Source organism: Rhodamnia argentea, chromosome 5 (assembly GCF_020921035.1).
Source record: "Rhodamnia argentea isolate NSW1041297 chromosome 5, ASM2092103v1, whole genome shotgun sequence".
Taxonomy (NCBI): Eukaryota; Viridiplantae; Streptophyta; class Magnoliopsida; order Myrtales; family Myrtaceae; genus Rhodamnia; species Rhodamnia argentea.
Genome location: NC_063154.1, coordinates 18037013 through 18050974, shown reverse-complemented (window position 1 = coordinate 18050974; position 13962 = coordinate 18037013). Strand labels below are relative to the sequence as shown.

At 41.4% G+C, this 13962-nt stretch overlaps 3 protein-coding genes across 4 annotated transcripts; all 3 read left to right on the top strand.

Moving 5' to 3' along the window:
• The first annotated feature begins 254 nt into the window (after nucleotides 1-254).
• On the top strand, nucleotides 255-5866 carry LOC115757160. The gene is made up of 6 exons (XM_030697276.2): nucleotides 255-695; nucleotides 1386-1591; nucleotides 1869-2154; nucleotides 3116-3223; nucleotides 4717-4961; nucleotides 5502-5866. Exons 1-6 carry the CDS (start codon nucleotides 453-455, stop codon nucleotides 5617-5619), a joined length of 1206 nt encoding a protein of 401 aa, XP_030553136.1. The 5' UTR covers nucleotides 255-452; the 3' UTR covers nucleotides 5620-5866.
• Nucleotides 5867-8227: 2361 nt separating this feature from the next.
• LOC115757170 (putative pentatricopeptide repeat-containing protein At3g08820) lies at nucleotides 8228-10394 on the top strand. Of its 2 annotated transcripts, XM_048278789.1 has the most exons (2): nucleotides 8228-9690; nucleotides 9799-10394. In XM_048278789.1, the coding sequence occupies exons 1-2, from the start codon at nucleotides 8325-8327 to the stop codon at nucleotides 10185-10187; spliced, it is 1755 nt and encodes a 584-aa protein (XP_048134746.1). In that variant the 5' UTR covers nucleotides 8228-8324; the 3' UTR covers nucleotides 10188-10394. The 2 variants fall into 2 exon arrangements, with proteins under 2 accessions (XP_048134746.1, XP_030553148.1); XM_030697288.2 differs by having other exon boundaries at nucleotides 8229-10394.
• A 1949-nt stretch (nucleotides 10395-12343) lies between these two features.
• On the top strand, nucleotides 12344-12760 carry LOC125315230 (proline-rich receptor-like protein kinase PERK2). The gene has a single exon (XM_048279671.1). The coding sequence runs from the start codon at nucleotides 12344-12346 to the stop codon at nucleotides 12758-12760; it is 417 nt and encodes a 138-aa protein (XP_048135628.1).
• Nucleotides 12761-13962: the final 1202 nt, after the last annotated feature.

The window sequence follows — 13962 nt, the reverse complement described above, 5'->3', positions numbered from 1 at the left end:
GCCCAAAGTCGGATCGATTTCTTAAAAACGATCCTTCAAATTTTCGTTATCGATAATTATTTACGTCTAAATATTTTTGTGTATGATGAAACTATTTTTCATCATTTGTTTTTGTAAACAATATGAGCTATCGTTAAGCCGTATATCGATCCGAAACGAGTTATAACCTTGAACCGGGTTTCAGGTTTCCGGATAGAATTGGCCGGTTCTGGATGTAGGATCGAACCGGTCGAGAAAGTTCCCAGCTTGTATAATTGAAGGCCAGGGCCGACGGGCCGTCTGAGATTCTTGGACTCCGCAAAGCTTGCGGCCGACGTTGGCCTGTCCCCTCCGATTTGTGGTCTCCTCCGCTGATTGTGGCTGCAGTTGGCGAGAGCTTCAGCTGCAAGTCGATCGAGAGAGAGAGAGAGGGGGCGAGAAGGCGACGGGTCGGGGCGGTCGTGGTTGTGGCAATGGCAACCTTAGCCTCCTTCCTCTCCTCTTCCCCCTCCCTTCCTCGCCTTCACCATCCCCACCGCCACCCCTGTCCCCATCGCCACGGCGTTGACTCTCTCTCCTTCGCCGATCCCCCCGTTCGCATCTCCATGATCCCTAGGAAGGGCCGGGCCTTGATAGCCGCCTCTTCGTCGGCGGGTGGCTCCTCAATAGATGACCTCGGCCCCGGGGATGATTGTCGGTCCGTCAATTCGCCTCAGGTTGGTGTTTGGTTCCGTCGATTGATATGGTAATTCACCTCAGTAAGTGTGTGATTTTCAGTAATGATGCGTTGGAGTGGGGGTCGGCTGCTGATACCGTTGCAGAAATGTTGCAACTGCGGTGTTCTTCTTTAGGAACTAGAAATTTGTTCTTTTTTATGTGTCGCTGGGGGAGTTGACCTTTTCTAGTTTTCATGGAGATTCTTGGCATCGTTTACCATAACAAGTGTGGATATCTAGTTCGTTTCTAGTGTGTGGCGCGGATAGATTACAGAAGGAAATGGAATTTTGCTCGGTGAGGGTGTCTGTGGCATGAGATGTAAAGATTGAGTTGGAGCCTACAAGCGATTGCTTTTGAATTCAAGAGTGTAATGGTGGAACTGAACCGCATGAATTATCAAAGAACATTGTCATTCTATCTCAGGAACAATTAAGGAAGTTGAGTTAGCGAGAGAAAAATTTACTATGGAGGAAGGATAAAGTTTGTCTAGTTGCTAGTGACTTCTAGTTCTAAGCATTCAAGAGTGGGAAGCTTTTGCCTTAGCAAGATTCATTTGGCAACTCAGGACATCCATTTTTCTTAGATGTTTTGGTTTCAATTATTAAATGCACTGTTAGAATTGCGCATTTCAACTCTAGTCTTACTGCCAAAGTTTCTACGCTAAGCTGTCGGGATTATGCTCTTTCCAGAAATCGGTTCTCTCAACTCTGATACAAGAGATAGAACCACTAGATGTGAGCCTTATTCAGAAAGACGTGGCCCCAACTACTATTGATGCGATGAAGAGGACTATCTCAGGAATGTTGGGCTTGCTTCCATCGAATCAGTTTCAAGTATATATTGAAGCTTTGTGGGAACCACTCTCAAAGTTGTTGGTCTCTTCAATGATGACAGGGTATGTTTATCTTGTGTGATATGCGTTGGCATGGAGGTAGTTTATATCTTTGTAATTTTGCCTGTCAGGTCGGTATGGGCCTTCATGTGAAAAACTAGTGGAGCTCGCTCTTTTGAATTAATTAGTATATAATGTCACTCTAAAAACATGGTTCATTTTTTCTCTACTTGTTTGCTTTATTAGTTATGTCTAGACCGTCTGAGAATTCCATTTCTTTTCTTTGATCCCAGATTTTGTCTCCTCTTATGCATTAATGATGGTATTCTTCTGGATGCAGTTATACACTGCGAAATGCAGAATATAGGCTTTGCCTTGAAAGGAATCGTGATACGCATGAACAGAGCTTTGAAAATCGGACTGAAGACCGCTCGCAAAGTGGCTTGCCAGAAATTTTACTAGACAGTGCTAGAAAAATCAACTTTTCTGGAAAGACTGCAGTATCACCCAAATATGAAAAAGTTAGAGAAGAGACAGTTGAGGATATTAAACGTCTAGGCAAACTTTCTCGTGAAGCTCAGGAATATATTGTCCATTTACAATCTCGTTTATCATCTGCCAAAAAGGTGTGCATTGCAGCTCATTCTACTTAAATGTTTTACTTTTTATCAGTAACTTTTTTGTTTAGAAGTTATGACATATAGTTGCATATTTTTTTCCCTTGCAGCCGACTTTTGCATACATGCTTAATCGTGTCTCTGATAGCATAACCAAATTGTTGTTATTAATCCTGGAGTCCCATATTTTGGGTTTTTAGCTATAACATGTATTGGGCAGGCTGAGCGGTAGAAATTCGGTGGCACTGAGAACCGGAAGGTGGGCAAGATTAGCAAGAAAAGAGTAAATAACTAGAGTAGTGTGGAACTTAGTGAAATGAGGTTAAAAAAACGAGTGACAAGTATTACCAAAGGTGACGGGAAGGAGCTCATTGTGGGGGCACAGGACCTGACGTAACAGCCGGTTGCAATGGAGATGATCTTTCGGATCTATTTTCGGAGGGAGGCTGATTGTTGGTTTCGACGCACCAGACATTCTCTATCATTTTCACCACATCAGCCATCTTAGCTCTCTGATCTGGCATCCTGACGACACAGGCCATTGCTATCTGTAACATCTCCACCAATTCCTCCTCGATATTTGGATACCTCATCAGCTCTATATCGAATACTTCAGCTGTCCACTCTTCTCGCACCACTGAATGAACCCACCTCACCAAGTGCACCTGGATTAAGGCAAAGCTTTGTTCCTGTTAATGAGAATAAAGTAGCTGAAGGAGATGATGAAGTGTGATAGAAGAGAAGCATTGGCCAGAGATTATGTTTCATACTAATGGTGCTGTGAAACTCGTGCCTAGTTTTTTAAAGCAATTAAATCTCCACTTACGTCATATTTAATCTTAAGTTTTTATGCCCGATGTCCTCACTGAAATGGCTAGATATGTTGCTTTGAGGCATGGTTGAATTTAGTATTAACTGGAAGGTCCATGTTACGATGCAGAAATTTTCATTCGTCCTTTTTTTTCTGAAGGAACTACATGAAGTCAAGAGGAAAAGTGCTGCTCTCCAAATGCAACAGTTCGTCGGGGAGGAAAAAAATGAGTTGCTGGACTACTTGAGATCGCTAGAACCCGAAAAGGTTTCATCATGCTAAAATTAAATTCTTTCCAAAGGGCCACTATGTACATAAGAATATTGTATGTACATACGCGCTCCCACTCCCCCCCAACCCCCCCAATGTTTGGCTTCTGTTATTAACAATCGCTTTGCAATTGACTGTCCAGTAAATAATATGGGTAAACTACTGTCACCCTTGTTTTTTAACAAATTACTTGGAGTCACCCTTGTTTTTTCACTCCAACATCCTCCAATTTGAATCAAACTACTCTGACACCGCTGCATTTCCATTAATTGTTCTGACACCCTCTTGTATTTTGGAAAGCTACTATGATACACTATCTGTAGATAAATTAGATAAAAACAGTAAAACCATGAAAACTATTTAAAAAGATATGAATTACTTTAGAAATACTTGCAAAATACTAAAACTTAGTTAAAAAAGTATAAAATCCTAGAAAATAGCAAAACATGCCTCATCAGCGTCGTACTTATTTTGTTTTCAATACCTATTGATGGGGTCTCAAGATAGTTTTTGTACATACAGAGAGTGTCAGAGTAGTTCATGAAAATACAAGGGTGAACAAGCAATTTGAGCAGACCAGGATGGGTTTACACTAATTTGTGATAATACAATGCGCGTTAGAGAATTTGGTCAATACTAGAGGAGTGTCAGAATAATTCCCATTTAGTTTTAATTTAACTAAGAAAACATCTTCCTCCATCTTTTCTTCCCAAATAACTCCTTTTATTTGCCTCATCGAAAGTAGATAGCTACTCAGTTCTTCCCAAATAATTCTTTATATTTGCCTATTCAAAAGTAGCTGCTGAACTTTACGAAGTAGAAGCAAAATTTTTTGAAGTAGCGATGCTCCTTTACCACTTGAATGTTCTCTGATTTGACAGAAAATTATTTCATGAAATTCAATGTGTCTTTACGCATTCCCAGTCAATCTAAGAATGATTTCGTGACAGGAATCTTGGCTGATGACAGAACTTTAGATGCTATAATAGGACAACAAATATCATCTCCTGAATCCTGATCCTTTCATTATCGACCCAGATCCAGCACATATATTTGATGGTTTTTAACTTAGCATATGCAGCTTACATGGTATTATGGTTTTGAAAAGTGATGGCTTAGCATGGCATCATGGCTTTCCATGTCATTTACCTATCTAATCTTCTTGGTATATGGCTTTCCATTTTCTTTACCCATCTAATTTTTGTTTATTATGAATTTAATGTGTTTTTCATTTTTATGCTGGAATAGCCACAACCTGCACTACTCAGGACTGTGAATCTTGAGTCAAAGTGTTACCAATTCGCCATCAGTTTTCTCTATCTATCTTCCTTCATGCGGGCATACTGTATGCACCTATTAATCGATGAAACTCTTAACTAGTGAACTTCATGTTTGGTGCGAATACATGTAGCAGCCTCTGATATAAAGCTTCTCTTGAAGTGCTTGTTACTTTCATTGTACAGATAGAGTAATGATATTTGTGTAAATAGGTGGCTGAGCTATCAGAACCTTCCATGCCTGAATTGAGGGAAACAATCCATTCAGTTGTTCATGGTCTTCTTGCGACTTTGTCTCCTAGAATGCACTCTAAGGGTCCTCCTTTATCGGAGTGCTCATCAAATCAAGAAATATGTTCTGGCGATGATGATCACCCTGAACTTGTTGAGAATGTGTCACTCCAGTTCCAGCCAATCGTCTCATTAACTAGGGACTATCTAGCACGGCTCCTCTTCTGGTTAGTCCAGCTCCTTTTTATCTTTTGTGTAGTACTGTAGTCTATATTAGTCAATAGTAGATTGCTTTATTGTTTGCCTGATAGTGGGAGCTTAACATGTCCAAAAAATCAAGGAATAACTTGTTGACATGATCCAGTTTAAGCAAATTCTGCCAATTTACTCTCCGATATACCATTCTTTCTTGCTTGAACTTTCATAATTTATCTTCATCTCAAGACCTAATCTTACTGTTTGTGATGTCGAGAATCACATCTAGTGTGATATTAGACACTTTTAGTCAAGTTCATCAGTATCTTACTTTCTGCCAGTCCCGATGACATAAAGTAGATACAGATGGACTTGATAGCTGACAGCCTGGCTGGCAATATTTTCTGAGCAGAAACACTTTGAAGCTAGAAATTTAGCATTCCGTTGTCCTTGCTCTAAATTAAGTATCACAGATGACTATGGTGCTTCGCTGTTTTTTACACAGTGAAGTCTGTTTTATTGTTGAAACTGACAATAATGCGCTATTCCCATCCATCGCTTTGCTTCTCTAGGTGCATGTTGTTAGGGCACCATCTGAGAGGCCTTGAATATAGGTTGGAGCTTGCAGAGCTTCTATCTCTGACAGTTGACGCTGAAAACGACACTTCTGGCAGTGGACAAGTTTCTTGAAGAGTCAGAAGTGCCTCGTCATTGTTCCCTCAACCTGTACATTAATGCAGGATAGAATCACGAGGGAAATCGATTTATATCAATGAGACGCAGTGGCCGTTCGCCTTTCCTTTCCTATGATCGAGACAGGCTATATCTCGACATTTGCAAATTGTCATAGCACCATAGAATGAATAGATTCTCCTCCTGTAAGTAGATATGTTTATGTCATTGTCAATAATAAGTTTTCCCAATCTCTTCATGAAAAGCTTATAAGCATGATGATAACCGAAACTGTTGCACTCCTTTTTGCCAAATCTTACCCGCATCTGCTGTACAAAAAATGTGAACGTCCTGGTCTGCTGGTTAATTGTTCTTTTCCTTGTGCCCCTATTCTAGGCCCCAGTCTTTCCAGTCGACACTTTTGGAGATGTTACAAAAATTCAAAGCGAACGCATGTGTTTTTTTTTTTTTTTGGTAAGGTAAAGCGAACGCATGTGTTATTTTGTACAGTTGGGAAAAATAACTTGAGCATAATACTGAATTCGATACGATGGCTACAGTACATATGTGAACTGTGGAATGATATGTTTTGAGCTCAAGTACTCCACATATTGTCTGCCAGGAAAAATATTCATGCATGGGCAAAATAAGTGTAACATTCAGACAATGTATAAATTTATAACTAAAGGAGCATGGAAAGGATAAGAATGATGTAGGGAGGAATTTTCGGAGCACAGTCAATTGGTTGTTATTGTGGGGGAAAGACGGCGAGATCCCGACAGAGTTGCCTTGTTCGGAACTACGAAATTACCAGCCTGATGAAATTCAGCTGTAGAGTCAAACCTTAACTCAATCTTTCATGTACTCATTTCATACGCAACCAAACATAGAACTGTTGTTCCTTCGCCCAAATCGAAAAATAGGATCCAGAACCAAACGGGCGACGCAGGAACAGAGTTACAGCCGAAGTGGTTTTGTTACAAGCAGCACTTGCTCCTTTGTATGCGTTTCATGATTCTACATATATTAATGATAATAATAATAATAAATCCTATTTAAATTTTTCTATTTGAATCTTTTTTTCCTGAAAAATACACTCACGAACTTATCGCTTAAAGAGATATACTTGTAATTTGTTCTTATGGACCGCCCGTGTTTTCAGTTGACTGAGGTCGATTAACACAGTGAACGTGATGATGAGTCGTGGTAGCAACGAACAGAACATGATAAAATCCAAGCAAAGTAATGTGGGATCAGTACATATCATCGAGGTGTGAAGACACATGGCAACAAACATAAACAAACAGAATCTCAAGAGACATCTCATAATCAACAACCGTGCTAATAAATTCTATGTGAAAACACGCTAAGACACCCAAATTATCAATGGTCTTAAAATCTTCAGGGGCTTGTGGCTGGAGGTGGGGTGAGGAAAGGAATAGAGGGGACTTTAGGGAGAGAAGTAGGGATGCTTGGCATCAGCAGCAGAGTAGTCTTGGGCAGCGTTGGCTGGGTGGCGGGTAGTGGCGGGCAGTGTGGGCTGAGGGAGGGTCGTCGGGACGGGGGGCATGGGCGGTATGGCGACCTTAGGCAATGTCAGCATGCCCGGCAGTGGCGGCATTGATGCCGGGTTCAGTGAAGTCGGTATGGTGGGAAAAGTCGGTATGGATGGCAAAGTTGTTTGCAGCAGATGACGAACTCCGATGTTCATTTTCAAGCTAGAGAAAATTAGGGCAACAAAGAGTACAAAGCTCTTTGAAGAAGAAGCCATATTGGTAAGTGAGCAATAGATATTATGTTTGTGGTAGGCTTAAGGACTTAGAATTGATGAGCTTAGAGGAAGGGGATTGGAGGAAATTTTTTTTTTTTTGGTTGGGTCTAGAAAGGGGATTGGAGTTTATATAGCAAGAAATATTGAGTAGAAATTGGGTTTGTGAAGATAAGTTGGTGACTTGCCCTTTGGCTTTTGGTTCTGTTGGGAAAGAATTGGAGATGATCTCTTGATTGGTTCTTTCTGTTAGTTCACCTCCTCATCCCAAATTTGTCCTGCCAAATGGCATTACGTTCATGAATTGAAATCTTCACTCGAATCTTTGTCTTAAGAGAATGTGACTAAATAGACAACTTATTTTTTGTGAATGACTAAGTAAATAACTTGCTTCCGACTAAGTAGGGTGATTATTATTCTATCAACTCAATTCTTGATTCTTGAACATATGGAGTTAGGACTTCTATATTTTGTTACTTTTGAAGATTATCGATCCTAATATCTTACTCTTGTTTACTTTTGATTTGCTGGATCACACCCTTTTGTAGAGATGGGCATTGGGTGCGAACCTCTCGTGCCTCCATGAGGCGGGGTCCCAACTCGTGTGAGATTTATCTTACCAAAATCGAATGTGAAGCGGATCGCAGAGTAAAGATATCACTTTTTATGCTATTTGATTTAAATATTGTTATATATTTTGCCTTTATTGATTTTATAAACGATTTATGTAATTCGAAATAAATAGAATCAAAGTACCTAAAATATCGTTCAAGTGATCACATGAAATATGAATATCGGTTAATATATTATTAATCATGATTATAATACCCATTAATACTTGGGCTATATACCATTGGTTGTTATCTGATGTTTCTCTATTGCAGACGCCCAGTCTCGTTGGTCATTGCCATTTCTAGTTTCGACTCAAAGATGTGAACTTTAAGGAGTCTCCGACATGTTTTCTGGGATTCCGAAGTCCCCAGCGAATCTCGTACCTAAAAGTGGTCGCTCATCTCGCGCTGCAGCGGTAACCCCGCTCGTGCATGCTTCTGATCTTTCCACTCTCTTACAAGGGCGCGTTCCCCGCCTTCATCTTCTTCAAATCCACGCCCGCGTCTTCAGACTCGATGGCCAGCAGGACAATCTGGTGGCGGCCCGTCTCATTGGCCAATACCCATCGCGCATTGCGTTCGAAGTTTTCAAGCAGCTGAAGAGCCCCAACATCTTCCCCTTCAACGCCATCATAAGGGTCTTCGCCGAGGAGGGCCTGTTTCCAAAGGCTTGGTCCCTGTTCAGAGCCTTGAAGCAGCGCCAGCTCTCGCCCAGTGATTTCACTTTTTCGTTCCTTCTCAAGGCGTGTTTTCGATGCGCGAGCGTCCGTCAAGTGAACCAAATTCACACCCATGTGCTCAAAGCTGGTTTCTGTGAGGATCCTATCGTGTGTAACGGCCTTCTCTCTGTTTATGCCAAGTCCGTTAAGGATTTGGTTTCCGCGTGTAAGCTGTTTGATGAAAGTCCCCAGAGGAATTTGGTATCTTGGACTTCTTTGATATCTGGTTATGCTCAGTCGGGTCAGGCTGAAGACGCGTTGCAGCTTTTCGTTGACGTTGTCCAAGAGGATTTGAGGATTGGAGATGAAATCCTCGTAAGCGTCTTATCGGCGTGTTCTACTATTCAGGTCGCCCATCTGGAAAGATGGGTTAATATTCTGTCAAAATTTGTTGCAGATGTGAATCTTGATGATGTTAAACGGGATTCGATCAATATTGTTCTTATACATTTGTATGGAAAATTGGCGAGAATAGATAAGTGTAGGGAAAAATTCAATGAAATAACTAATCATGGAATTGGAAGATTGCTTCCTTGGAATCTCATGATAACTGCATCTGTTCAAAATGGTTGCCCTATGGAGGCCCTGCATATTTTCCACCAAATGCTGGAGGATAGCAACCGAAAGCCTAATGAAGTTACTATGGTTAGTGTCCTTTCTGCTAGTGCTCAGGTTGGGGATTTGGATCTTGGCAAATGGCTTCACAATTATTTGAGGTCAGAAGGAAGCAAAGGCATTCTTCAATCGAACAAAGTTCTAGCGACCGCATTGATAGACATGTATTGTAAATGCGGGAGGCTGGAGGAGGCTAAAGAAGTTTTTGATCAGATGATATGGAAAGATATTGTCTCGTTCAATGCTATGATCATGGGTCTTGCAATGAACGGTGAGGGAGAAGAGGCATTGCGGCTATTTTCCAGCATCCGAGATTTAGGTCTGCACCCTAATTCTAGCACATTTCTTGCAGCCTTATGTGCATGCAGCCACTCAGGCTTGTTGGATGAGGGACGGAGGATCTTCTCAGAGATGCGGATGATGATTTCAGTCTCTCCCGGTTTGGAGCACTATGCCTGTTACATCGATCTCCTTTCACGTGTAGGTCATATTGAAGAAGGTTTAGGAGTTGTTGCCTCTATGCCTTTTGAACCTAATAACTTTGTGTGGGGAGCTTTGCTTGGGGGTTGCCTGCTCCATGTTCGGGGAGAACTCGCTCAGCATGTATCGAAAAAGCTTGTGGAAGTCGACCCTGAAAACTCTGCTGGTTATGTGATGTTGGCTAATGCATTTGCAGCTGATAGGCAATGGGATGATGTCTCAGTTCTGAGGTGGTTCATGAGAGAAAAGGGGGTCAAGAAGCAACCGGGACATAGCTGGATCCAAATAGATGGTGTCATGCACGAATTTCTTGTGGGGATGCCAGGGCATCCGCAATCGGGGTTGGTATATGAAACTTTAGGCACATTAGAGAAAGCAATGAAGGTTCCTTAGAGCTGTACTTTTATGATAGAACAAGTTGATTCATTCAGATAGTGATGGCTTGCCGGTGGCGGGCGTGGCTCGAAAAAATTACACTCAGTGGGAAGGAGTTGTCATTTGAAGGCGAGATGTTGTCGCATCTGAGCCATATGCTTAACCTCAGACAACCCAATTCAAGTACCTATGAAAGAAAGGTTGTGCAGATTAAAAGAGAATGAAGTATTCACGTCCTTTGAGTAACCCCCCTTTTATCACTGTCCTAAGTTTTGAAAAGTATTAAACGGCAATAACTTTTCTTGTCCAGCTTGGGTATCTTTCTGTTTTTTGCTAATGGAACATTGTGAAGCTGTGCCAGGAACGCTTAGCCTTCTTCTTTCTTCCCTCTTTCCACTTTTCTTGGCGTATCGTTTCAATGTCAAAGTTTTTCTAAATACTTCATAGAAAGGAAAATTGTCCAAAAAAATTCCTAAATCTATTGTGGTTTTGCCAATTTGGTCCTAAACCTTTTTAATTTTTCTAATTAAATTCTAAACATTTTCACCTTTTGAAATTGAGTCCATTCTTTGAAATAAAAAAAAATTTTAGTCCATTCAGTCAATTTTAGCCGAAAATTGCCGATGTGGATGTTAGCAATCCTTCATGGCAATGCCGGGTGCTGATGTAGACTTGATCAACGAGCTGAGACTAAAGTTCCTTATCTAGACTTGTCGTGATTGAAGAAAACATTAAATTTACTATGTACTAATGATCTTGCCTATGAACAATTGAGCAGGCCAAGATGAGCCAAACTGGCAGCAGAAGGGATTCGCATGCCCAAAATTTGCCCCTTGCGCTTTGGGCTTGAAAGGGCTTGCCAAAGTCCAATTAGATTTAAACCTATTATCTAATATGATCTGATTTCGATTTTTATGTTATCTAAAAATGATTCATTATGTATCTTATAATAGTCAACATGTATTGTATTTTCTGACCAAAAAAAAAAAACATGTATTGCATTTCATCTCGCATGTACTATTTTCCTTGGTTTTACAATCGAAACGATCCATGCAAAATACTTAATTTTGTCTACTGTTCATGTAACTGTTACATATTCACCATTTAGGCTTCCATTAGATTAATATCTGAAAAGACAACTCCCCAATAAACTTGATCATGGCCATAATAGCTCATGGGCTCGCCGAGGCCCAGCCCGTTCCATATGGGCCTAACGACACCATTGGAGGAGTTTAGACAAGGGCCCAGTTACATAGCCTGGCCCAACCATCTTTCGTAATTGCTATATGTATTCCTTTCGTGATGGGGGCCTGAATGATACTATCGGCAATATTTTTTTTTATGCCTAAAAAAATTCTTCAGCGAGACTAAAGCTCGGTCGTTCCAATAGGAACTAATTCTTTTGGTCATCAGTAAAAGGATTAAATCAAGAAGCTATTGGATACTTTAAAGGTTCTGAAACACTCAAAGCCAACGTTCTGTAACGGCTTTACCAAAAATTACGACCGCGATCGATTTGTAAGGGCTTTGTAACGCTTAATTTAATTTATTCTGTTAGATCTACAAAATGGGCAACAAATTAATACCAAAAATAAGAAATTCTCTCTTTTCTTTCAATTTATTAGTCGGGTTTTACTTATGAAGTTGTTTCTATTCCCTTTATATATTCCATGCGAAGTATATAGTAAAATTCGTTATATCCCGAGAAAATAGCCATTACCGCCTGCCGCATTAAGTTTCATAGAATGCTCGCACGCCTTTGATCTCTTCTTCCGTCGGAAGCAAGTTACTATCAAGACAAAGATCGTCCATGAAGCCTATACATTAACGCATTGCCACGTGGCGAGACGGAACCACAAATTTTGACCTTAACAAATCAAAACAAAGAATAAAAGAACAATTTTCGACCTTCTTCTTTTGCCGGTGGGAGATTGACCCCGAGGTGTTGAGCTACCCGAGTACCAATTAAGAGATCGTCTTCTATTTTTTTCCCAACTATACCCAAAGGCGAGTCACCAACTTATCAACACAACCCTAATTCTACACATCCGGTTTGTTTTCTAAGTTACACGACATCTCTTGCCTTATAAAAACTCAAACCTCTTTCCCGTCGTCTCATCAATTTCAAGTCCTTGAGCCTTCCAAAGCACAAAATTCATTCTCCACTTACCGGTATGGCTTCCTCAAAGTGCTTCGTTCTCGTCGTCGCCCTAATTTTCTCGACCATGAACGTGAGCTTTGGAGCTCGCCATCCGTTGCAAACGACTATGCCTACGATCCCATCTTTGCCCACCATACCCACTTTGCCGAACCCGACATCTCTGCCATTGCCGACCATGCCGACATTGCCGACGGGCGCGCTGCCGCCTATACCCGCCATCCCGACCACCTTGCCTCAACCCATGATCCCGACGTTGCCCATTGCCCAGCCAACGCTGCCCACGGCCACTTTGCCGCCGCTTCCGACCATGCCAACCGTGCCGACCACCGTCCCGGAGTTAACCTTGCCGCCGATGCCGAGCATCCCTACTTCTCTTCCTAAGATTCCTTCCATCCCATTCCTCACTCCACCTCCAGCATCCAGCCCTTGAGAGATTAAGCAACACGTGTAGTTACAACTCGGTGTATTTTTAATTTGTCGGAGTGTCCCTTTCGTTGTTGTAGAGTTACTTGCATGCGTGTCTGATGTTTATGAGATGTACTGTGGATTGTATTGTTTGCTCATGCTATTTCTTAGCGATCCGATATGATATGTACTGATTATTAGTGATTACTTTGCTCAAGAACGCGCAGAATATCCAATTGATCTTTTGTTTGACCGGTTATTACAAAGGTCTCCCCCAATTGAAAGGGGAAACTCGCTTTGTCAAATTGTTAAACCAATTAGGAATATGATAATGCTTTGGGGGCGTCGACGTTGGGTGCCCCTTCTCAAGAAACAACCTAGGAATATACCTATAAGCGACAAGAAGGGGAGAAAATGTTCAAATGGAGAAACCTCTTAAAAGGAGTAACAAATTGTTGAGTTCTTGATACCGTACATGACGTCTAACCGCCGGTTCCGGTTCAGGAACCGGCGGTTCCGGTTCCAAAAAAAGGTGGAACCGGAACCGGCCCTTGAAGAGCCGGTTACTGTTCCGGGTTTGGAACCGCCGGTTCCGGGCCGGTTCCGGTTCCGGTTCGGAACCGCCGGTTCCAAAGCCCAAGTGCTCTTTTTCACCCAACTTGCTTCCTTTTTTTTATTTATTTATAAAACCGGGTTGGAACCGTGGGCCCGGTCAACGGGCCGGTTCCGGGGCGGTCAACGGGCCGGTTCCGGGCCCACGGGTCCATTTGGCCACCTCTAGTCTTTACCACCATCCCTTTTTATGACAAGGGTACCCTGTTTGTACCGAAAAAGGAAAAGGGAAAAAAAAATACATGTATCTTGGGGTTTTCATTGCAGTATCAATAGCCGGTCAATCCCACGGAAAATGACTAAAATACTGTTCCGTATGAAAGAATTCCAACAAAAAAAAAAAAAAAGCTTCAAGAGTTAAAAGACCCTTGTCGACACATAAATTTCTGCTCAAGGATTTTTCTATAATTCATACAATGCGAGAAGTTAAGGGATTGAGTTCAACCACCATATGGCAGAATTCTGGAGAGTTGTCCAATCAATCATAAACCTATTGTGTGAATGTCAATTTAATCATAAACTTTTTAATTTTATCAATTTAGTTTTAAATCTTTATACGAAATTCGAATGTAGTCCTCTCAGTCAATTTACGTTGGAAATAGCTTAATTTAATCC

Coding starts and splice junctions, on each gene's coding strand:
- LOC115757160 (XM_030697276.2), top strand. CDS start 453: ATGGCAACCTTAGCCTCCTTCCTCTCCTCTTCCCCCTCCCTTCCTCGC. Junction 3,224..4,716: donor GATCGCTAGAACCCGAAAAG/GTTTCATCATGC, acceptor TTGTGTAAATAG/GTGGCTGAGCTATCAGAACC. Junction 4,962..5,501: donor CTAGCACGGCTCCTCTTCTG/GTTAGTCCAGCT, acceptor TTGCTTCTCTAG/GTGCATGTTGTTAGGGCACC.
- LOC115757170 (XM_030697288.2), top strand. CDS start 8,325: ATGTTTTCTGGGATTCCGAAGTCCCCAGCGAATCTCGTACCTAAAAGT.
- LOC125315230 (XM_048279671.1), top strand. CDS start 12,344: ATGGCTTCCTCAAAGTGCTTCGTTCTCGTCGTCGCCCTAATTTTCTCG.